Source organism: Amaranthus tricolor, chromosome 6 (genome assembly GCF_026212465.1).
Source record: "Amaranthus tricolor cultivar Red isolate AtriRed21 chromosome 6, ASM2621246v1, whole genome shotgun sequence".
NCBI classification, from domain to species: Eukaryota; Viridiplantae; Streptophyta; class Magnoliopsida; order Caryophyllales; family Amaranthaceae; genus Amaranthus; species Amaranthus tricolor.
Window position 1 is genome coordinate 14,081,804 of NC_080052.1, and position 26,114 is coordinate 14,107,917.

Genomic DNA, 26,114 nt, shown 5'->3' on the forward strand with positions numbered 1-26,114 from the left:
ATTTATGCGACTTACCATTTCAAAAACTATCAGTTTCAACCTTTACATAAACCCTAACTCTACCATCTTTAGATTTAGGGGGAAAAATATTATTTGGATGAAAGATGGTAGAATTAGGATTTATATTTTGGGGAAAAAAATTGAAAGTGATGGCATTTAAAATGATAAGTCGCTTAAATAGGTGTACAACTGCCATAAAGCATCGAAATTAACGTTTGCTAACGTTTTATGTGCAAAATGGTCACGATGGAACAATTCGAAAAAAAATTACCGCGTGGGTTTTGTAAAAGTTTTGATTACCGGTTACCACATACTTTTTTTTTTTTTTTTTTTTTTTTTTTTTTTTTTTTTTTTATTGAAATGTAGTCGGAAGAACGTTGGGTTACTTGGGTATAAGACTCGAGTTAAACCCAAAAAAACCTACCTCTCAGCATTATAAATAAGCGAAGGGATAGTTGTAGGTTAATACATAAAATCTCATTAGTTTAAGAATGAGGCTGGGAGAGTCTTTGGGAGTTTTTGAGGGCCGTTTGCCACTCTCCTTCGATGACAACTTCCGGCGGTCATCTTAGCCAGTGATTTCTCATGCAAATCAAACGGCTCTCTATTGAAGTAAAGGAAAGATCAGGACGGGACCGTCTCTCTTAAGAATTTGGGTTTCTTTATTCACGTTTCATAATCATCATCATCATCATGACCAGTATAAGAAGGTCCTAAATATGGATTCTGCTGCTGTCTGTATACTCTTTATCAAAAATACTACTCCTATTCCTAATCATCTAATAGAGGCTATGATGAGATCTAATCGTACAAATTAGTCAATTTCAATTTGGTTTTGGGGGATTTCTTGAGGTTGGTGTTTACTGCTTACCATTTGGCTTGGCAGCATTAAATAAGGGTTCTCGTCGGTTGCATGAGTTAGCTTTGCCGCCATGGTAGACTAAACCCTACTTTGAGTTTCACCCACCAAATTGCGTTGATGACATGTAGATCTGAGCCTCCCTTTTATGCCATAAATTTCTTTTTGAGTTTACTTTGTAGAAACATCAATTCCGTTTAAGAAATATAATTCTTTTTTGAGCAAATCTTGTCTTTATGAATTAGGAGTATGAGTTTATGTCAGATGAAACTAGAAAATCCCAACTTTTTTCTTTGAATTCTTTAATTCATTGGCAACCAAGTTTTCCACATTAATCTTGGATTTTTTTTTTTTTTGTTTTTTTTATTGGATTTGAAGATTATTCTTTCTGTGTTGGTTATTTTCTGTGTTACGGTTTATAGATTTATTGTTGATATAACTTTCTGAGTTTTGTGAATATCCTTTATCTTTTCTATAAATTTGTAATAATTTTGTCGGAAATTACAAAAAAATAAATTTTTTGGATGGTAGATACATTATTTTAATGAATAAATAATTTAATGGATAAAAAAATAGAAACTCTAATTATTAGATAAAATATTAAAATAATGTTATGAAAAAATATTGACTATAGGGAACTATAAAAATGTTAACATGAATTTAGTGAAAAATATTTAGAGATTATTAATATTAACAAAATTAAAACATTAAAAAGAATAAGAAGAAAGTTAATTATATCATAAATTTGTCATATAAATAAAAAAAATTTTAGACAAATAACAAATAAATTGACATAAAATAGCAAACTTTAAAAAATGAAGTGATTATAAAGCTTGGTATATCATGAAATTAAAATAGCAAACTCTATTATTTGCCTTATTGGTTTATTTATTTAAAGTTGTTTATGCTAAAATCTTTTTCCCATCGCATAGCCAATTTGTAATTAAAAAATGTGAGTTAAAAAAAAATGAAATAAATTGTATTCGTTAAAGTTATGAGTATTCCTGAGAATTGAAGTTTTGCAGTGGGGACAGTTGTGAAGAGTGACATAGATTACATATAGAGCATAAACCGTAACAAGAAATGAGAATTGGAGTTGGACCTCAATGATATAAGCAATGAAAGTTAAGTTAAATAAGTTAAGAAATGGATCTAAAAGTGTTAAAACTTTGTGCTATTCAAAGAACAAAGTTTTTTGTTTTTTCGAGACTTCATGATCATTTACAGAGACATGGCACTGCTAAGTAGTTGAGTCGACCAAAGAGAATAGGAGGTGAGATGAGACAAATAAACAAACATAAAAATGAAAAAGAACAAACACATCGTTTCTATCGATTCACCGCGAACAACATCATCCTCTTCTGCGACCCAAAAAACTTCTAACCCACAACTGAGAACTACATTGATGATAAAAAAAGATCGAAAAATTTTTGTATTTTATCCGCGTTTTCAAATGGTTCTTATTGGGTTTTATGCATCCACCGTGTTCATCAGTGTTGAATAGTGGTGTTGGGGTGGCATTCTCCAGAACTAATTATTGGGGTACAATTACAAAGTAAAGATGAGTTGGAATTCTTAGTGATACATCATTAGTTTGAAATCACATGATTAATAGCCTAATTGGCTGAAGATGACTTTCCTTTTTAAACTTTCAATTCTTCAATGCTATGCTCCAATGGCTCAAAAAGGGTCTCCACTTCCTGCAAGTCAACTTCCTCTACACTAGATGGCTTCCATTTTGGATTCTGCAAGCAACCAATTAATCATCCATGAAAAAAAATATTTTTTAAACAACAAAAGTTTACATAATTTCCTTCTCGATTCCATCTAGATGCACGTGTTGGAGCTTAAGACTCATACACCACAGTTGTAAATTCTCCATTAATAAGTTTACAAGAAAATCCAAATTTGTACACTACATCAATAATTTTACAAGAAAATTAGATCAAGATGTAAGATTTTCTGGTTTAAGACTTAAAATTACAGTGTTTCTGTTCTGTTCAGTAAAGATAAAAGATATAACATAAAAATAAGACTGACCTGATCCTTGTCGACCAAGACAGCACGGACGCCTTCAGCAAAGTCTTCTCTTAGTGAAGATCTTAAAGCAATTCTGTACTCCAGTTTCATCACTCCACTCAACTAAATGCCAAAAACGCCAGAATAAAAATAAGACAGAATTATACAGAATTTGCATGTCAAATTCATCAGAGGTTGAAAAATGCCAACTTTCTGACTCACATTTGAGAGTTCAACATCATTACTTCTTAAACCTGTTGCCACTTTTGAGAAGTACTTCTGTGTTAAGCAAAGCGAGAATGGTGCCCCTTTTCCAAGTCCTTCCAGGGCCTCCTTGGCCCATCCAGCCACTAAAAGAAACCATGAATAATCAAGAAACAGAGTATGCGGCCTCTCAATAGAAATCATAACAGAAGGATACCTATGTCATCAGAACTCTGTTGATGCTTTCTCAATTCTGTGTATATCTCACTGACCGATTTGTTTGCTCCGAAGGTAGAAGCAATATGAGGCAAAAGTAACTTCAGCTGTGGCTCAGATTCTGGTTGGGAACTGTATTTCGACACTACTGCAGCAACATCCTTGTGAGGATCCTCCGAACTATCCAAATAAATAATATACCACAAGTCTCAGAAAAAAGAAGAAAAAAGGTGATAACTTTGGATGAACATCCTATTTTGACATGTTGAATTTGCATCCCCTAGAAACTAAGTATGCAACATTCTAAGATCACAAGTTTGTTTTTTCAGAGGCTCAATAATAATGCCTTGAAGATTCAATTTTGCACAAGGGACATCAAGTCGTTTCAAGTCGTCCAAACATCAATTGTAGCCATTCAATTAGACATGATAATGCAGCAACTAAAGAGAAAGGACAGGGACACTAGTACAATAGCTTTAGTCCAGTTCTTATGATTTACCGGAAAATACAACATCCAAATTAGATGAAATCATTGAAAGGGATACAGTGCATACAATGTCGATGTCAATAAAGAATCCTTTAATGAACCAAGGTTTTCAGATGGCACATAATGCGTCCCGAGGCCAACATATAGAGCATCAGCTGGATTAGAAATTCTTTTACCAGTCATAGCAAGATAAGAGCCTACAGGAAGAAAACGAAAATTAAGTCATCCAAGCATAGGATGGAAAGTATAGAGAATAAATTGGAGATAATATCTGGTTTACTTTTGAGCAGAGAATCAATGTTTCTACCTGATCTAACACATGCACAAAAAAATTATCTACTGATATGAGATTGTGTGACACAGAATATATATATAAGAGCAGGATAGTTGATCCCATTCCGATGATCATGGGTGTGAACAGCCAGGAAAAAAAATCATTGAGGTTAGCCAGCAAATCTATCTACAAGCAGAGAATTTTTGGAACCTTTTCAGTAGCCTACATTGAGTAGCTCCGCGAACCTGCGGGTGGGATGGATTCCCATGTAATGCTTGCTAATCCCATAGCATAATTTTCGAACTTAAGTTGATACTACCTACTCCAACTCCAAGTAATTGGTCTTAACAGTGTAGCTGTCTAACCAAGTTTGCTCTTCCAAGAAGCAACCAATGGAAGTGGGTTGTTTATGTTACAGTAGTGTCACACTATCGATCAAAAAGTTCAATCATTGTATAACATATTAGCATGCATGCCAAGAAAATAAAAGTATTAATAATCTTCCGAAAACCTTTCCCCACTCCCCACTCTTTTCTCAAACGAAAACCTTTTGACAATCACTTACCCCATTTACCAAAAGAATATAACTCAGAACTCTCTTAGTAGTTGTTAGAATCAAGAAATGGATGTAACCCACTTTCAAGCAAAAGATTTTCACTAATAAACAATTGCTAGTAGGAGTTACTCCTCAAGTTTATAAAATGATATACTCTTCTCTTTCTCCGATATGGGACAACTAGCATGTGAGGAAAAATAGGCAATTCAATAGTAATAAGAAAAAATAAGCCTATCTCCAATGCAAATCAGTGAGCATCACATTCTAAAGTAACATTAGCATATAGAATACACTTTAGGTATGAAACTAGTCATTTTTTTTTTCCAAGGCTCAGATGGAACGTCAGTGAGCATCACATTTCAATCTCTATCTTGTATTCTTTTTTGAAAGACTATTCTGGGCTGCGGCTTCTGGCTGTGTAGCTCAGGGATATAAATCGAAATCTTTAAAGCTTTAACATTTAGCTATACTGTAATCAGCTCCAATAAGAAAACCATCCAGCATAAAAAGCAAGTATTATCATGAAAGATACTACTAAACCTGCAAAGAGTTTCAATCTTATTGTAAAAAGTACTATTAGCAAAATAATCCACTTTAGGCCTTGCTTTTCCCTTGCTAATAAAAAGGAAAAGTAATACAGCATTCTTTGATCCTTTCCACTGACAAGAGGATAGAAGTGAACATGAATTTCCACTTCAATTATCTTATCTTCACATTTTCCAAAAATCAGTGCCAGAAAACCAACAATTGAAAACTAATTTTAAGCCATAGTATCCCCTCACAAAGAAAGAATATCTAGGTTTTACACAAATGTTATTAATTATCAAGGACCCAAGAAGACTTTGGTAGACAACATACTATAACGCCAGCTATGAAGAAGAGGCAGTTGAAAACATATCAGAGGCATAAAATTAAATAACAAATAAAAAATTGGTTTTGGTGGTGAACGTCAGCTGTACAATTCTAATACACTCTTGAAAATGAAGCTGTATTACAGGAGTAAGAAATGTGTAAGTGAATCAGTAAAAAAACTTGCCTACAGATCCTTCACCAGGACTGTTTGCAGCTATGTATGAAAATCCCACGTCAGGGAACAAACCAATACCATTTTCGGGCATAGCTAGAAGAGTCCTCTGAAAACATTACACAAGGGTATAAAAAAATAAAATTTGCAATATTTTCAGAAATATATAGAAGTAATAAATTATAACAGTACCTCTGTAACAATACGGTAACGCCCATGGCCAGATAAGCCAATACCAAAACCCATAGTTATACCATCCATAAGGCTGATGTAAGGTTTTTTGTACTCAGAAATCTTGCATATCAAAGAATACTCTGCACTGAATACCTGTAAAACAAGTATCAATTATGTCAAAAAACAAGAATCACAAGACATACACATTAGACAAGACTTTTCGATTTGACCAAACAGATTAAGGAATTATTACAATTATATCTCATAGATATTAACTATCCAAAAGATATCATGTAAATCAAACATGTAAATTATTATAATAATGGGTCAAAAAGAGCTTTATAAATCCAATAATGAAATATTGATCCAAATCATAAAAAATGATGGAATAGTAGGTTTAAATTTGAAACTCAAAAAATTACAAAAATTCAGAAAAATGGGTTCAGTTGATTACTGGATAAGACCTATTTTAGGCTTGGATCATAAATTGACATGTCTACAGTAGACCAAAACAAATGGAGGACTTTATGAATGGCCACAAGATATTAACTCCATGGTTCATGCAGTCGGCCCGAGATTAAGGCCTTGACATTATTTGTGGTACACACAAGGAGGGTAGCGATTTGAAAGCATATAGGTGCTTAGGTTAATATCGTTCTACTTGGATCATAAAAAAAGACAAGCCTCACACACATTCCATTTATTATCCCAATGCATTAGCCTTATACAAACATATAATTTTCATTGCTTCTTAAAACATTAATTATGTCCATGTAAGCTTAATATGCAAAGGCGTGCAGACCAAAGTGAACACTATCTGTTATACTGAAACTAATATCCATTGAAGAGGTTCCTAACAAGGAATTTTGTACCACCAACTTCAACAAAATTTTGTTTGCTGACTATATAATAGCAAAGTAAGAACATTTTTGGTCATCAATAAATTACAGCACAAACATACTAATAGAAAGCAGAAGAAACAATAACAACAAAACACCAACTTTAGTTAATCCAAAGCACCAAGGACATAGAGTATCAAAGGAAGACACGGACAAATAAATAGGAAAAATTCCAACAAAAATGTTGTAAGGAATATCTTCTAGAAGGACAACAAATATCGTCTTGAAGAAAACTTTTGTAACAAAACTCGTATTTGAATTTGTATTATGCCAACAACTATATTGTAAGAGCCTATAAATACGTATAGGACAAAAGGGAGAAGGCCATTGGAAATATTGCAGAGCTTTGATAAATTCTTTTGAAGAGAACAAGCCTCTCAGAGACTCGGACGACTGTCACTATTTTTTCATTAACAATTAGTTAAATATCCATGAAGCTAATTTTAGTATGGTTTTCGTCTTTAGTGATAATGAAAAGTCTGAGACACACCCTGTCTCAAGTATTCCAATTACACACACAAGCTGAACGAAAAGAATCACAAAAGAATGAACACACAGCTTTGAGTGCTATGTAAACTCCCACACAACTTCGAATGTTGTGTAAACTCCTTTATTTCTGAATTTCTTATTCAATTTCTGGACAGCCTTTCATGAATACAAGATGGCCTTATATAGACAAAATACCAATGCCACCTAAGCCTAAAAAAATAAAGGCCAAAGCCACCTAAGTATATATCTAAAAATAGAACTTACAAAACCTTATTATTACATCACATATATCTACTAACAACCCGTCACCCCACCCCTCTTTCTCCTCCTATGATAAGTCTTGAGAGTATTGGGTGACGTAGGTGTTACAAAGTTCTAAATCCTATAAATATATAAACTATATTTATAGGTCCTACGTATTTCCAATTCCCTCTGTATATTTATAGACTTGGCCTGTTTACATGATTGCTCCTGACATAAGGAAAATTTAATAAGGTTCAAATTGTAGACATTTGGAGTAAGGACTTTGAAAATTCTGAAAAGATTACTTTCCAAGCTTTTGAAAACTAATGATGCACACAATTTACACTGTTATCAAATAACCAACGCGCACGACTGGCTTTCTTTGAGGCATACAAGCATTAACTATGACGAGGTCTATTAGTTTTTTAAACGCATAAAAATTGCACATAACCAATTAAGTAATTAAGCAATTGTCGAGAGACTACATTTAGACCTAATTCTTGTAAACAATAAAATAATCCACCACCAAGCAACATCAAATACACCCTTTGCCATCGATCAAGACATGTAAACAACCATACCTAATGTGTACCCGGCGACAGACACCATATTTTACTTGCAAATTCTTTTAATATAATAATAAATATATCGATCGCACATTTGTTTTTTGAGTTTCCGTGTTCACAAAAAGCCATATACATCATGATGTGAATATACAATCCTGTAAATCTTAGGCTACCTATAATGACATAAATGAAGCTATAAACGAGTTCAAAGTTATTAATTAGCTACAGAATTTCAGTTCTATGTAAAATAAATTAAAACAAAAAAGACCACAATCACATCTGATAATTCATAATTCGTACTCATCTGCTTTACATTGCCACCTCACTTCAGCTTATATATCCAATAAAGGACCATGCTGCTATGTCATACATTTCTTACGAGTCTACATAACAGAGAAAAGCAAATAAAAGACATCATTAATATTATATTGAACATGCTGATCCCCGACACAGCAAAACAACTTTCAGAAAATTAAAGAAACCTTTTGGACAAGAGGTGTGCTTTTGTCCTTTTGAATTTCAGCAACAACACCTTTAATATCCATTCCTGCAATTTGCATGAATAGTTCACCTCAAAACCCAACCAGTAGCTCAAAAATATAGGAACTAACTTGGACAATGCACTTAAGATTTGAACCACAAAACAAATTGCTTTGTACTTAGTGATTTTTAATGGTTTATGTTTCTTTTCACAAAATTAAAAAATCTACACCAAAGTGCAGACCATTTAGGCTATATTTATGATGCAAGAAAATTAAAACAGGGGAAAAGGGGTTACATATGATGCTGGTTGTACTTTTATATAATATACGTAAAATCATGGTGAAGTAGGGAGCTATGGAATTATTTTAAACAAATATTAATTTGTCTTATTGTATTCAGTTTAGTAATGGAGTATATTCTTTGGGTAGCAATAGTCGTATAAAGTTTTTTTTGGTAATGAAAAAACATTGAAACAAAAAATTGCATTTTGGTTTGTTTTTCATGCCAAAATGCATTGAAACACCCCTTAGCAATAACCCCACTAGTAAGAACATTTGAGCTGAATACTCCATTCTAAGTTGAAGCTCACAATTAATCTAGCAACGAGATTATTAGACAGGGACAAAGTGGAAGAAGTGGGAGAAACATAGAAAGCAGAGAAAGAGTAGAAAAAGAACTTTACCAAAAGAAATATAAAGTGAAGGTATAGTATTAACATGAAATGCTACAAATGGAGTGTGTAAGCATCAATTCAAAACGGAGGGAATAGGAAACAAAAGTCATCAAAGATGTAGGAACGTCTAAATAACTTACCGGCACAAAATGCACGAGCAAAACTACCCTCAATCAGAACGCATTTCACTCTCGGGTCTTCTTCCCATTGGTCCAGAAAGCTTTTGTATTTAGTGTCCATATCTGCAACAAATCAATTCGTTGTTATTTAAAGGATAAAAATTGCAGGTTCTCTATATGTTTCATGACAACCATTAATAATAACAATTTATGTTGCGCAATATTTTCAAAAAATACTCGTCTTATTCACAGGTTGACAATGGAAAAATTCTCAATCAAAAGACAGAGTAACAAAGCTTACCATGCATCTCAAAGAATGATTAAAAAAATAATACTCCCTAGACCATCATTTCTTATTTACGGGCAGCAGACCAAAAACTACAGAGCATATAGAATAAAATTACTGGAAACTGTAAATTTAAAAAAAAACACAATAACGGCCAGAGTTGATAAAAGGTCGGTTTAATGAATAACATAACACACTGATTCTTGATTGGGGTAATGTGAATAAAAATCATTGGTTCACTGAAATCTCTTGCGGAATGTATTACAGAGTTTACTTAAGTATTACGATAGACAAATCAAGTATTGCAATATCCGGTTACTTTCTAATAAGGAAGCATGTACATTTGATGTTATGTTTGGTCAGCTATCATGGAGGAAAAACACGTGGGAGATTTCTTGTGAATCTTTCCAATGGTTGAAGAGAAAACAAAAAGGGTCACTCCTATTCACTTTCCTGTGTTCTTCCCATTGAATTTCCAAAATAAAGGAACTCTCACTTTCCACCAACATATGTCCTTCCATGAAAAGATGCAAATGCTACACGAATTGATGGTATAATACAAATCAACGTTGCTGCTTTTAAATCGGCATTAATGATGCAAATGATTATACCAGCAACGAATTAGAAACCATTACTTAGTGATTTTCCTTGTCATAACAGATGCATACTTTTAACAACCATCATTCTTTTGCAAATATAAAGTAACTCATGCATGTTCATTTAAACAACAAAATTATCACTCAAATCATTGTTTTGGCTTAATATTTTCACAAAATCTCGCATACACATTGAACAGTACATATCAAGTACAAGTCCAATAATTTTTAGGAAAATTTGTCAAAAATAAGCCCAAGTGAGATGTTCACTCAAAATAATCCCTAGTATTAATTAACTCAAAATATTTCAAATTATAGGAATAACCTTCTAATAATAATCTGAAGATATATGCATCTTCTCAAAATACTCTAAATTTTTTAAGCAAAAAACATACTTTAAACTTTATACCTCATTTTTAAAATAATTTTTACAAGTCTATTTGAAGTTGAGTTAGGGTTGAATTGTCTTGGTATTTTAGAGAATGAGAATGAGTATAGGCGTTGTGTAGCGGATACATCAGAGCTACGTTGTTCTAGCGTTAATGTTGCAAGGGATGCATTGGTGTACAATGGAGCTTGGTACTATGCTTATTGACAGTTATCACTTGGTATTGATTGTTAGGCTGCGTAAATGTTGCTGCTGCTCCAAGAAGAAGATCAATCGACTGAGTGAACAGCTTCGTGGTCCGGGCAAGCACTGCACATGCATTTTACTGGCTGCAAGGAGAAGTCGCCTCAAGTGGGAAGATATGGTACTCAGGTGAGCATATGGCCTAGATTGTGGACCTTGGCCTTGATGAGAACGAATATCTTGCCATTTTGTGAGAAACCCGACTTATTTCCTAGGGGATATATACGTAAAGCCTCATTTCAACTTAAAAAAAAGAGTAATATTGTTAGAATATGAGGTTTTATTCTTGTGCACAAAATCAACAGAAGGCTTGAGCACAACATCAACAGAGGTTCTTCAGTGTGCTACAAGAAGTCCAGCAATCTAGTCCTTCATATATATGTAGTGATGTATTGTGATGAGCTGTCCAGGGTGCAAGGTTTCTATTATCCATGTGTTGTTTCTACTGGTGTCCACGTGCTGTACTCATGAAGATTGGCGTTTAAAGAAGTTGTGCCACGTGCTGCTTAGTTTTGGATGTATTGTTCACGTGTTTAGTTTGTTAGATAAAGTTAGTTAAAACTAACTCTTTTTGTTGTTTTTCTTGATTGTACTCAGCTATATATAGCTGCTACCATTCTCTTTGTAAACTACTGATTTGTTGCAATAAAATTGAAATTAAGTCTCTATTCTTTCCATCTTCTTTCTTTTATGTTTTTGGCTTAAACTTTAATATGGTACCAGAGCCACAACCTGTTTGATCCCATCCCAGTTTGCTTCCTTCTTGATTCTTCTTTTCTTGTGTATGTTTGGCAATTGATCATGGGTAAATCAGAAAAGAATGATCCTAGTATGAACCCCTCATCTGTTTACTATTTGCATCCCACTGATACAAGCCTTAAACTTGTTACTAATATCTTTAAGGGTGTTGGATTCAAGGGATGGAAACGTGCCATGACAATTGCATTGTCAGGCAAGAACAAATTAGGATTTGTTAATGGAACCATTACAAGATCTACTACAAGTTCATCACAAGAAAGGGCATGGGACAGGGTTAATGACACAGTTATAGGAAGGATTATGTATGTTGTGGATGAACACATTGCTAAGAGGATTCTTTGGTTGAAAACTGCAAAAGAGGCTTCGGATGAACTTGAGCATCGTTTTGGGCAATCATCTTCAGCACAACTCTTTCATATTGAAGAGGAATTAAGCAAAGTGTCATAGAGCAGCGTTATGAGTATAGAAGATTTCCATACAAAATTGAAGGGTATTTGGGATGAGTTTGATGCTCTTGACCCTGTAGTGTCATGCACTTGCAATGGATGTGAGTAACCTTTCTCAAAAGGCTAACAAAAACCAAAAAAGCGGAAGATTAATACAACTTCTTATAAACTCAACAACAAATATCACCAAACAAGAAGTGGTACATTGATGATGAAACCCATTCCTTCAGCAGCAGAGGCTTATGGAATCTTGTTGCAAGAACAAGTTCACCATGAAATAAGCAAGAATATTTTCAATGAAGATCAAGACTCCATGGTTTGTAAAGTGGAGAAAAGAAATACTTATGATAATAGAAACAAAGGCTATATGGGTGGAAAGAAAGAAAGTAATGCTTTCTTTTGTGAGCATTGTAAAATTTCTAGTCATACCAAGACAGATGTTGGAAGCTACATGGCTATCCTCCAAAATACAAATATAATACTTGGAGGAAGGAAAATAAAGTAGCTTCAAATGTGAACAATGTTGAATGCTCCAATTCTGACAGAAAAAAAAAGAAAAAAAAAAAAAAGCAATGGTACAGGTGAGCACAAGTTCACTGATGAACAAGTCAATCAACTCCTAAGCTTTCTCAACAAGCAAAATGTGCAGAATGACAACAAAGAACCATCTACTTCAAACACCAGGTAAGTTTTGCTTCAAAGTTCATAGTGATAAAAAGTGGATTGTAGACAGTGGGGTTTCAGACCACATCTGTTCTACATTGAATTCTTTTGTTGAATACATGAAAATATAAGGAAAACCTCAATTTGTGACTATACCTAATGGCACACAGTTTAAAGTTGAGCTTATAGGCAATATTAGATTGAATAATGGCATTATTTTGAATAATGTATTATATGTCCCAGGATTCTGCTTCAATTTAATATATGTCAGCAAATTGATTAAAGATCTCAATTGCAATGTCTGTTTCAATGCTAATGGGTGCTTTATACAGGAGTCTTTGATTAAGAAGCATTTGCTTCTTGGTAAAACATAATATGCTCTACATTTCCTTCACAATCATGATGAAAGATCATATACAAGAATCAACAAAGATTGGTGTACTACAGTGGCAGCTGCACAAGATTGGTGCACATCTATAGTTGTTGCACATAACAACATACAGGACATTGATTGCAAGGATGCTAGATTGTGGTACCTTAGGATGGGACATCTACCATTCAAACAACTGTATTTTTTTTTTCCTGAACTGAAAATAAAGTCTATAGGCAAAGATGTGTTTTCTACTATTTATCCTTAAGCCAAGAAGGCAAGGAATCCTTTTCCCAAGAGTAAAATAAAATCAGTTGAATCTTTTCAACTTTTACATATTGATAATTGGGGCCCTTTGAGGCACAATTCTAGAATAAGGTGTACTAGCTTTATCACCATTGTGGAGGACTACTCAAGGTTCACTTCGGTAATCTTCATTAAAGAAAGTCTGATTTTTTGATGCATTTTAAACAATTCTATGCCCTTGTTTTTACACAATTTAACAAAAAAATCAAATGTGTGAGGGTGGATAATGCTAAAGAACTCTAGTGGAGACACTTCGAATTTTTACAAAGAAAAGGGCATTCACCTTCAAACAACCTGTGTTGCGACCCCACAGCAAAATGGGGTTGTAGAACGTAAACACGGGCACTTATTGGAAGTACAAGAGCATTGTGGTATGAATCTAAGCTCCCAGTACACTTTTGGTCAAGTTGCTTAATGTGTGCTACTCACCTCATTAATAGGATGCCCTTGCAAGCCTTAAAAAGGAAGGTTCCTTATGAATTAATGTATGGTCACAAACCTAACTACAATAGCCTGAAAGCTTTTGGCTATCTATGCTTTGTGTCTACACCTAGCAAGGACAGAACTAAAATTGATCCAAGAGCATATGCTTGCATATTCTTAGGGTATTTACCTAATCAAAAGGGATACAAGCTATAAGATATCAACACAGAAACAATTTTTGTATCTAGGGATGTAAAAGTCTTTGAAAATTTTTTTCCTTTTCAAATTAACAATATGCCATCTTCCTGTACCAGCAAGTTCTTGCTTACCTACTCTAGTAACAAGGAATTGAATCACATTTTTTATATTCCTCAAGAAGCGTTTTTTTCGCAGGTTCTGATTCAACACTGAACAAAAACAACACCCATGCTGAGGGGAGAAATAAATCTTCTATGCTTGTGTGCAATACTTTCACAAAACATTGTTGCAATATAGTTGACTATCATGCTTTGAGCACTAATCACCATCAAATAGCAAAAACTTATGACACATATAGTGAACCAAGAGACTATCAAGAAGCTAGTCAAAATCCTCTTTGCGTCAAGGCTATGGAAAATGAAATTCAAGCCTTGAAAGATAACAAGACTTGGGATATAGTTAGTCTCCCACAAGGAAAGAAAGCCACTGGTTCTAAATGGGTGTATAAAGTCAAACTCAAGTCAAATGGATCCTTAGAAAGGTTCAAGGCTAGGTTAGTAGCCAAAGGCTTCAACCAAAAATATGGTATAGATTATGAGGAGACTTTTTCCCCTGTAATCAAAATGCCAATAGTTAGATGTATCTTAGCCATTGAGGCTAGCCATAAATGGGCTATACATCAATTAGACGTCAATAAAGCTTTCCTTCGTGGAGTTTTGCATGAAGAAGTTTATATGAAAATACCAGAAGCGTTACCTAATCCCAACAAGCAAATTTTTTTATTAAAGAAATCCCTCTATGGCTTGAAACAAGCTTCAAGACAATGGCACGCCAAGTTAGTAAATGAACTTTAAGGTTTAGGCTAGTCTAAAAATGACTACTCTTTGTTAACTTAAAGAATTACTAACTATATCACTCTTGTAGCAGTTAATGTGGATGATATCTTAGTTACTGGAAGTAATGAACAGGAAATTGGATGCCTTAAGTCACATTTGCATAATACTTTCACTATTAAGGATTTAGGGCCCTTACACTATTTTTTGGGAATAGAAGTTAGCCATTCCCCTGCTCGCTTGAATTTAACTCAGCATAAATACACTAAAGATCTTCTCAAAGAAAGTGGCAATGAGCATTTTAGCAAAGCTATCACTCCCTAACCTATGAATCTAAAGCTTTTAGCCAATGAGGGAGACCTCTTTAAAGATCCTACTCTTTACAGAAGGCTTATTGGAAAACTTAATTTTTTGACTCATACTAAGCTAGACCTTTCCTACACCATACAAACTCTTAGTCAGTTCATGCAAAGTCCTAGAATCCCTCACTGGAAAGCATTGCAACATACCTTGAACTACATTTATTCTACATGTGGACAAGTATCATTTTACAAGGGGAAAGCAGGCATGTTTTACAGGCCCTCACTGATTCTAACTGGGTTGCATGCCCTAATACTAAGAGATTTGTTACTGGCTATGTTCTTATGCTAGAGAACTCCCCTATTAGTCGGAAATCAAAAATATAGTATACCGTGTCTAGATCAAGCTCTGAAGCTAAATATAGAGCTATTGCTAATGTTGCTTCTAAAGTTGTATGGCTCATTCGTTTACTCAGTGATCTTGGTCTCTCTAATTTGAAGTCGGTCACTATCCATTGTGACAACCAGTTAGCAATACATATTGCCAAGAACCATGTGCTTCATAATCGTACTAAGCACATTGAAGTGCATTGTCACTTCACTAGGAAAAAAATTGTTGAGGGCCATATCTCCCCACTCAAAACCAATTGGCAGATGTACTAACCAAAATCCTCCCTTCGATTCAATTCAAAACCTTGTTAAGCAAACTAGGTGTTTCCTATCCTAACCCCTAGTTTGAGGGGGGTGTTAGAATATGAGGTTTTATTCTTGTGCACAAAATCAACAGAAGGCAAGTCCACAGCATCAACAGAGGTTCTTCAGTGTGCTACAAGAAGTCCAGCAGTCTAGTCCTTCGTGTATATGTAGCGTTGTATTGTGCTAAGCTGTCAAGGGCGCAAGGTTTCCGTTATCCATGTGTAATTTCTACTGGACTCATGAAGATTGGTGTTTCAAGAAGTTGTGCCACGTGCTGCTTAGTTTTGGATGTATTGTTCACGTGTTTAGTTTGTTGGATAAGTTAGTTATAACTAACTCTTTTTGTTGTTTTTCTTGATTGTACTCAGCTATGTATAGCTGCTACCATTCTCTTTGTAAACTATTGATTTGTTGCAATAAAATAGAAATTAAGTTTCTATTCTTTCCATCTTCTTTCTTTTATGCTTTTTGGAGAGGTTTGAGAGCCATAAAACTATGGTTTGAGTGAGAGCTAAACACTAAAAATCCTGTGCATTGTGAGTAGAATTACTGAGAGATTTTTTGTGTGGAATCTCTAGTGTCACAAAAATCTTCAAAAACATTTTTCTTCCCCTTATTTGGGGTAGATTCGATAGTTTTCAAGTGAACTAGCCTCCCGAATTGGTTTGTTATTTCTCTATTCTATATCTTCAATTTAGCTTCTCGCTCATTTACTCTTCAATTGTTCAAACCTAATTGTGTGTAAGCAAACACTTGATTGTAGGTACAAAATCCAAATTATACTTACTCCTTACAGTTACAAATTTAATTCTAACATATAGAAGACCGTAAAAACTAACAATCAAACAAAAAGGCAACTCATTTCAATTAAACTACAGTACTTCTATAACATTCAATGCGAAATTAAGATAAAATAAGAAGCATAAAAAGAGGGGAAAATACCTAAATTCATGGCGTTGAGAGCTCGAGGACGATCAAGAGTGATTACGGCAACACCATTAGGGTGAATGTTACCTTTGACGAACTCATCAGCAGCAGCAGAAGCGGAAGCCATTTTTGAAAAGCTTCGATGAAAAAGAGAAGAGTGTAGAACTGTGAAAGAAAAGTAATTTGGCGTAGATAAGAAGGAAGAAGATGGTCGACTTAGAAATTTAGAGATGTCTAAAAGTTTCAGCATTGGGAGATAAGGGATTTGGTTTTGTTTGTCTTATTTTTGGGAGAAAATAGCGAAAAAGAGTGTGAGTGATGGAGTGTTCTTGTGCTGTTACCGCGAATCACCATTTGCTTGGCACGGTGACTTGAAGATTGTGTGCAGTGAATTTCCATCATTTTGAATTTGCAATTTGTGATTCAAAAAATTTTAATATGTTTAAGTTATATTTCACAAAATCAAATAGGTGGAGGTAGTATATTGGATTTGAAGATTGTTTCGAGTTAAAAGTAACTTCTAATTAATTCATTTATTTTTTGATTGGTGACTTATGATCTAGTTTATAGTCAATTTGATTTGAATGTTATCTTAGATGTATCTGGTAAATGGCTTTTTATAGCCTTTTTGTTGTCTTTTGACTTTTTGGCCGATCAAACAGTTGAAACTTATTTAGTTAAGACTTTTAAACCAGTTGAAATCTAACTTTTAAGCTAAAACTAAAAACCTTCAAGAGTAGCTTTCTTCATTAGCTTTTGGTTTTTTTACCCATTTTGAAAAAACAACCAACAAAAACATAATGAAGTGGCTCATCAACCAATATTTCTAATCGATCAAACTAGCAAATAATTATTTACCAAATAAACCCCTAATTTGAAATTGACATGAAAGAGTGAGTGATCAAACTTGACCTGATTTCCTTATTAGTGACTCAAGTTTAATTATGTATTCATAGATAATTGAAAAGACCTAATTTAAAATAACTTGAGTTTTGATGACCTAGCTTCTTACTGACCTGATCCGCATTTAACGATGATGGATTTGCATGAAGTTCATATAAGGGCATTATAGGCAGACCTGACTAGGGATGGTCATGGGGCGGGTCTGGCCAGACCCGGACCCGAACCCTTTTATTTTTTATAGATCCAGACCCGGATTCGGACCCTAAGGATCCAAAATTTTCAGGCCCAAACCCAGACCCTTCGGATCTGACGGGTCTAGGGTCCTTAATGGGTCTTAAACAAAGTCTCTTTGATTTGTCAAAATTGAACCTTTTGCGAGTCTTTTTGTACTTTTGTAAGCAACTTATTATCGTATTACAAACACTTGTTCGAGTCCATGAAATTCAAATACAAAATACTTACTAAAACGTAAAAACACTTGTCTAAATGCATAACTGAAAACCAAATATAAAAGACTAAAAGAGATACATAGTTTATATTCCATAACATTACAATCAATTTTAATCAATCTTCTTCAACTTCATCAAGATCCTAATAGAAATATCAAACAATTATAAGTTAGTTTTTCAATAAAGAAAAAGTAAATCAAAATAAAACCATTAAAGTTAAAGCGTACTAGTTGAATCGCATCTATTTGTTGTTTTTCATCAACATCCGAATCATCAATTACTGTGGAGCAAGCATAAGCATCTTCCGAAGAACCTTAGAAAGAGATTTTAAAAACAAAAACAAATTAAGACACCAGCCAAAAACAAAATCACTACTAAATCAGTAAAAGTTAGACTTTTACCTTTTATGTCTTCCATCATCCAATTTTGTAAACACATTAATGCCTGCACAGTTTGTGAATGAAGTCTTAAATGATGAGGGCTAATAACTTTTCCTCCGATACTAAAAGCACTTTCTGAAGCAACGGAAGAAACAGGGATGACAAGAATATCTCTCGCAATCTTTTGCAAAGTCGGATACTTCGTATTTACTTTCCACCAATAAAGGACATCCAAATCCTCATCATTTGATAATGGTTCTTCCTCTAAATAAAAATCCAATTCACACCTATTCACCCTTTTAACCTTAGTTCTCTTAGATTGAGCAAATTCTTCTTGTGCACCGTCTATAGAACTTGGTGCAGGTCTATTGCCCAACATCATTCACATTTTTCACAATATCACTTTTCCTTTGATACTCCACAACCAAATTATCAAGACACCTACGAACTCTTGCTAATTGCATATCAACCTCATTAACATCAAAAAACTTCCTAAAATAAAACTCCACACAATCCATCTTATTTCTTGGATCTAAGATAGTAGCAATAGCCAAATGTTCACACATATGATCCTAATACTTGTTAAATTTTTCAAGCAATATTTTCTGTCATCATTCTAATAATTTCAACATCACTTTGTAACCACCTACCCGTAGCAAGCTTAATCTCACAAACCCTTCAAAAAAAAGATTAATAGTAATAAACTTTCTTCCAGAAAAAACATTAGTTGTACTGTAAAAAATTTCTAACTTATCACAAACAAGCTCAACTAATTCCCAATCCTTATCATTAGGAACAACAAAATTCATCTTTTTATTCAATCTCTTTAACCTTGAAAACACAATTGTAAATGGAAAAACAGTTTTAAGCATCAAGTAGGTTGAATTCCATCTTGTTTTACAATCAAGACTAGGTCTTTTAATGTTAACTAAGTCCAAAAAACGACAAGCCTCCTCAAAATTTTCAATTCTTTTACGAGTTGGCATCCAAAAAGACACACAATCACGAACTTTTTCAATTGCAGAACTAATAACCCTTAATTCATCTTGAACTATTAGGTTCAATATGTGAGCACTACAACGCAAATGCAAAAGATCACCCTCAAGCATCAAAGACCTTTTCTAAAACTTATTCATTAAAATCTTCATCATTGCATCATTAGTAGTCGCATTATCAACAACAGCAGATATTTTATTTTCTAAACAATTTTGAGACAAACAATCCATCATTACCTTTGCAATAACACCTCCAGTGTGAGGATAAGGCACATAGCAAAACCTATATAGAATAATATAATATATGTTTTAGTCAAAGGATAAATGATGAAACTAAAAGTAACATGATTACATTAGTAAATAAGTAAAATTTTACCTTAAGGTGCGATTTCGTAAGACCCATTGTTTACCAATAAAATGCGAAGTTATGACCATGTAACCCTTCTTCTGGTTGGTTGCAGTCCACATATCAGTAGTGATTGCAATTCTACTTTCATTATGCTCGAGCAATTTATATAGAGAAAGTTTTTATTCTTTAAACATCTTCATGATATCCCGCTTTGATGTGGACCTAGAAATCATCTTAAAATTGCAATTAAGGCTTTCAACAAACCTCCTAAACCCAATATGATCCACCATAGACAATGTATACTCATGCATAATAACCATGGAAACTAATTCCTTTCTCGAAAAATCTTGGTCGAACTCTTTAAGTTTTCTTTTACCACTAAATTCCAGAGAACTTGACCCATCACATTCCTTCTTAACTCTTAAAGTTGTTTGACCACGTGCAAGATTCAAATATCTTCCTGAGCAAACTTTCTTTGCGTGTTTCAAGAGATGAGAAGTTCCACTATTACCACCAGTTACTAGACTAACACCATAATGCTTACAAACAGCTCTAGTCAAACCATTTACCTCCTCTCTTGCAAAATAATTCCATGCCTCAAAGGTTGTTTTCCTTGCCTTATCTTTTGTGCAATAACTTGGAGTACCATCATCATTAACAAACCCTTCTTCATCTACATCCAATGTATTTTTTGACTCCGTAACAGAATTATCTTGTGGTTGTGCCACTGATTTGGACGTACGTTGTGATTGATTTTCATCCATTATCTATACGACTATACCACGTAGAAATTGGTGTTGTTTTAAAATAGAAATTATATATACAAGCTACAATCCTACAACTTCTTCATCCATGACCAAACAGAATTAAAACACACTGATTTCAATTCAACAAAAAAATTTTTGCGGGTTGGTCTTATTTAAATAGAAGTACAATAACTTAATAAATAACTGGATAAAGAAGTACAATAACTTTAATTAGAAATACAATAACTTAAATTCATCTTGCTTCCACTCAGGAAGAACTTAGCTATCGAAATACAATAGTTCATAGACTTCACACTAATGTCACCTAATCAACCAAAATTTAGGCTATAAAACCACAAATTAAGACCTAATTCATCATATATTAAGATAAAAGTTTACGCAACAATACAAAAATGAAGACAATCATGAAGACGATGATCATTCTTAACATCAATGTAGACATTATAGACAAATGCGGATTTGTCCAGCAAACCCAATTCTCAATAAAAGTAAACCCTACAAAATACATAGAAGAATGAAAATTGGAATCACTAACAAAATCACTAACAAATTAAAGAAAAATTAAAGAAAACTAAATCACTAAACAAAATCATTAACAAAATCACTAAACAAAAAAATTAAAAAAATGAAAAAAAATTAAAGAAAACTAAATCACTAAACTAAATCACTAACAAACAAAGAAAATTGAAATCACTAACAAAGAAAACACAGAAAAATGAAAACAAAATTAAAGAAAACCAAAGAGATGAAAACAAAGAAATGGAGTACCTTGAATGGCGTCTAGGGTCTGTTGAAGCATTGAGGGAGACCGAAGAATGGCATGAATGGTGGACTACTGGACTGGCGATGGCAACTGCTGAAGAGGAGAGGAAGAAGAAATGGCGCTGCTGAGTGCTGAGGAGAACGAAGAAACTGGAGAAGGCATAATGAGAAAAAAATTAGGGTTAGGCAGAATGAGAAGGCAATATGGCAGTAATGGCACCATATATTAATAATAAAAAAATTAATACTAAAAATCAGAAATTCATAAAATTTAAAAGTTTAGGGTCCGGGTTCGGGTCTGAGGGGCAGGTCTAGGGTCTGGGTCCGGGTCTGCACCTTGGAACCCAGACCCGGACCCATTAGATATTTTTTGGATCCAAATCCGACCCAGATCCGATGGGTCTCAAAAATTAAGACCTAGACCCTTAAAAAGGGGCGAGTCCAACAAAGTCTTGGAGCCATGACTATCTCTAGACCCGACCCATACTAGGAGCACCATTAGCAATGGCTCCAGGCCTCGATTTTTGGGGCCTAAAATTTTTAATTTTCTTAATAAAGCATAATTATTTATGGTAGGAAGTACTTGTTATGTAGGAAGTTACTACTTATGGCTTTTCCTTTCTTCTCTTTGTGTCCTATAATAAAATCCATCAAATCTTTAATTCTCGATTTCTTGTAGTAAACCTATTGAATTCTCACCTTTTCCATAATAAACCTGTTGAATTATCACATGTCCCGTAATAAACCCCTCCAATTCTCACATTAATTTCAAGTGCATTGTTCAAAATAATACATTATTTTTTCTTTATTTCTTTCTCTGCAATGAAACACACACATAATTCTTCTGTCAAATTCTCCTATCATCTATATTTCATAAAAATGACCAAAATCTAATTAAAAGAACAGATTGTTATTGAAGGTCACTAGTGGAAAAAACCTCATTTGCTACGGTTTTTTGGCCATCATTTGTTGCGATTTTGGCCCCAAGCAATAGTGATAGCAGCAAATGACCTATTTTAAATGCTGCGGTTAAAAACTGCAGCAAAAAAGGGCATTATTTGCTGCGGTCAACCCATAACCGCAACAAATAAAGAGGAGTATTTGCTGCGGTCAGCCTCAAAACCGTAGCAAATAGTTATTTTTTTTTGCTGCTTCAGGAGATACTCCGCGTGCCGCGGAGTGGTTTTTTTTTTTTTTTTTTTTTTTTTTTTTTTTTTTTTACTGTTTTCGTTTAATAGTATTAAATAATCCAATAATGTACAATGTAATAAACAGTGATTAATCCAATGATAATCACCAATTAACTCCAACAATCACCAATAATCTCTTTGTAAACTCTCGATCCTATATATAATATAATGTTGGACCTCTTGAGTTTTGATGATGACTACACTTTATTTAAGCAAATATGTTTTTAGAGATTGTGTGCAGGTCGATATCCGGTCGTGATAATGATCGTTGATAGTACCTATGACTTAGCTTATGGAAACGTACATGTCAAAAGGTTTCAAAAGAGGTTAGGAGAAGCATATCGCTTGGGATGTAAAATGGAGACAGCAGATCTACTGTTCCTAAGTTGGATGTTCTAGCTAAACTGAAGTCTGGAGACAGCGCACTGTTCCTAAGCTGAAGGTTGACTACGTTGACTGAAAATTCAGGTTATTATATTTTAATTATTATTTTTAGTTAATGTATTTAATAAAATTAATTTGTTGCAGTAGTAATTTATTAAAATTAATTGGCAAATCGTTTTTCTTAAATAAAATGAATTAACGTCCTTATTTTCTTAGATCCTTTATTTTAGGATCTATTTTTAGTAAATATTGGATTTACTAAAAATAGAATTAGTTGTTGTTGAATGGGTCTTAGCTATCATTCTTAACCGTCTTTATACCTACAAGTTAGTAAGTAACCATTCGTAATAAGCATAACCGTTTCTATTTATAGCAAACACGTTCCAGCAATTAATACTGGAACAGGAACAGCTATTGAAGAAACTGCTGCTTAAAGGGAACAGAAGTTATTTTAAGGCAAATGGGAACAACGGTTATTTCTGTCTGGTTTGACTTAATCAAATAACCGTATGGTTGCTTTATCCACATTACTCCCATGATCTTTTGATAATGGGATAATGGATTGGAATATTCCATTTTCTTAGGAATCTTATTTTCTATAAATTGCTATGTTAATTCCGGTTTTTATAGAGAGAAAATCCAACGTTTTGTGCTTAAGTGTTTTCATACGATTTTTGGATTTTACAAGAAATATTTTGTTCTTAAAATTGCCAATTAATTTTATAATATTTTCTTGAGCAACTCATTGATTTTATTTTAGAGAATTATTATTCTTTTTGTAAGGGTTTTTGAGAGAATTTGTAATTAGACTCGAGTGAGTCTAAGGGGGAAATTAGATTGCTTTGAGTGAAGCTATTGTGGAGTTTAGCTTTTAGTGAAGCTAAGTTTGTTGCTTTGAGTAAAGCAATTTGAGAGAGAAGAGTTGGCCTAGTTGTTTCGCTTCGAGTGAAGTAAGGTGTTTATTGTAATTGTAACTAATTGCCGTAAATATAGTGGAGTTTTTAGAAATCCCAAGGGGTCGTGGTTTTTCCTTCTGTTTAGGCCCAGAAGGTTTCCACGTAAAAATCTCGTTGTCTGTTTCATTTATTTTGCTCTAAGTTTAAGTTTTGTTTATTTTATTCTATTCAGCAAAAATATCACAAAACGCTTAAACTAGTAACAACAACAATTCACCCCCCCCTCTTGTTGCTGTTCCCGTTCCTAATTGAGTCTACATATAATAATATGTACATATACAAATTAAAGTCCTAATAAATCAAAAGGTGCTTTTAAACTTGACACAATTACTTTTAAACTTACTCTAGTCATAAAAATAATGAATACTTGACTCCAAAAAGAGTGTCACACATCAAAAGCTCTCGGTTTTTGAGATTCAATCCTACATGTTTTATATAGAAAGCAGCTTGCGAAAGTGAATAGTGGACTCGAGTTGAGAATTTTTGTCCTTCGAATAAACATCGACATGACAAACTATCAATCTGCAAATCCAACGAAATACAAGTAAGCATTAAACTCATCCAAAAACATAATTAATTTGCATCTCAGAAGTACAATCCTAAAAATAGAAAATGAATAATACATTATCAACAATCAATCACCAAGGAACTTGATCATTCACAAATATCGCGCGTTCAATCTTAAATCTTTATAAACATAAAAATAATGACACAAAAGCAACAAACCTTTTGAACCTGATTGAAGCTAAAAGAATTGTTCATTAGCTAAAAGATATCTTCTTGTATTTTATAAGTAATGTATATAAATCTTATTTCATTCTAAGGTTCTTTAAATCTCTTCAGTTTCTTAGCCGATTTTCGATAAGCAAAAGCCACTATCCTACTTCCAAATTTCTACTTCACACAGATAATAAAGCAAAGCAAGTTTAATACCAGCAAATATAATTAAATTACATGATTATAATCTTACATGATGTCGTTTACAAGAACAACTACCCATTGAACCATTGATACCACATACATAAGTAATTATTCACATTCAAATATACAACTACATATATACATAATTAAATTATTCACATTCAATCTACCCTAAAAATCCTAATTAATTAAAATTATTCACATTCAAATATTCAAGTACATACATAAGTAAATTATTCACATTCAAATATAAAATACATACCTTGGTAATGAGATATGATAATTTTGTTTCTACAATAAGATTATGTAATGTACAATGAAAAACAAAATCAAAATTAGTATAAAAAAGACTAAATCCTTATTAAAACATAATGACTTGAAAAAGAACAAAACTAGTCCTAATTTCGTGGCTTTTGAAGGAAAAACAACAATGGTGGGTTGAAGAACTTAAACAAAGATGGAGAAGGAAATTCGTGCAATAGGTGGTTATTGAAGCAACAAATTTCAACAACACATGAACTTGAAGAACTTAAACAAAGTCGTTGGGTTTGGAAGATGATGAACAAAATGAAGAGAAAACACAGTAGAGTCATATGATTTGAAAAACTTGAAGAACTTGAAGAGATTTTTCGTGGGTTTTTGAAGAAATTTTCTGAAATTGAAGAGCTTGAAGAAGAAGACTGTCGTTGTCGTGGGTTTTTGAAGAAAGTTATTTTAGGGTTTTAAGCAATTGAACGTCAAAACTAAATTAATAAAGAGAAATAGGGTTTAGGATACCCAATAGGATTTTGGAAAGGATACTCCTAATTAGGAGAATTGGAACTTAGTACCCAGTAGGGTAATTTGGACTCCATTGGCGGGGCCCTAATAAGGGCCACCATGGGGGGTATGCATACTCTTTACCTTGACGATCCCGTTGAGTTGTCGGACAATGTTTTAGTCGATAATTGCCTTGGATAACTCTCCCAAGTGTATTCTATCAAACAGATTACTGAAGCGACCCGCTTAGTCTGGGCAATGATTCAGTTAAGTGATGAGTGGATAAATGGATGAGTCGTAGTACTTAAGTGGTATAAAGGAGAGGAAAGTTGCGGTGCATTAAATTTTTTTTCTACCTAACTCTTCCATTCTCACTCATGAAAGAGGATTGGGTTTGCATTTAGTTTTTTTTTTTAAATAATTTTAAAGGGTTTAATGACTTTGGGCACCTTAAATGACTTTGGGCCTAAGGCATTTGCAAAACCTGCCCACCTCCAAATCTAGGCCAAATCCTAACTTCTAACTCCGAATTCCAAATCCAATGATTCAAGTGTCTAATTGCTCAGAACTCAATTACCATA

At 33.6% G+C, this 26,114-nt stretch overlaps 1 protein-coding gene across 1 annotated transcript; it reads right to left on the minus strand.

The window, feature by feature from the left end:
* Positions 1 to 2,018: 2,018 nt before the first annotated feature.
* LOC130814737 (3-hydroxyisobutyryl-CoA hydrolase-like protein 3, mitochondrial) lies at positions 2,019 to 17,113 on the minus strand. Its single transcript, XM_057680912.1, has 10 exons — positions 16,734 to 17,113; positions 9,307 to 9,408; positions 8,493 to 8,557; positions 5,832 to 5,966; positions 5,652 to 5,748; positions 3,853 to 3,982; positions 3,300 to 3,478; positions 3,101 to 3,228; positions 2,900 to 3,001; positions 2,019 to 2,604 (listed from the first exon to the last, which is right to left on the minus strand). Exons 1-10 carry the CDS (start codon positions 16,966 to 16,968, stop codon positions 2,503 to 2,505), a joined length of 1,275 nt encoding a protein of 424 aa, XP_057536895.1. The 5' UTR covers positions 16,969 to 17,113; the 3' UTR covers positions 2,019 to 2,502.
* Between the last annotated feature and the right edge of the window lie 9,001 nt (positions 17,114 to 26,114).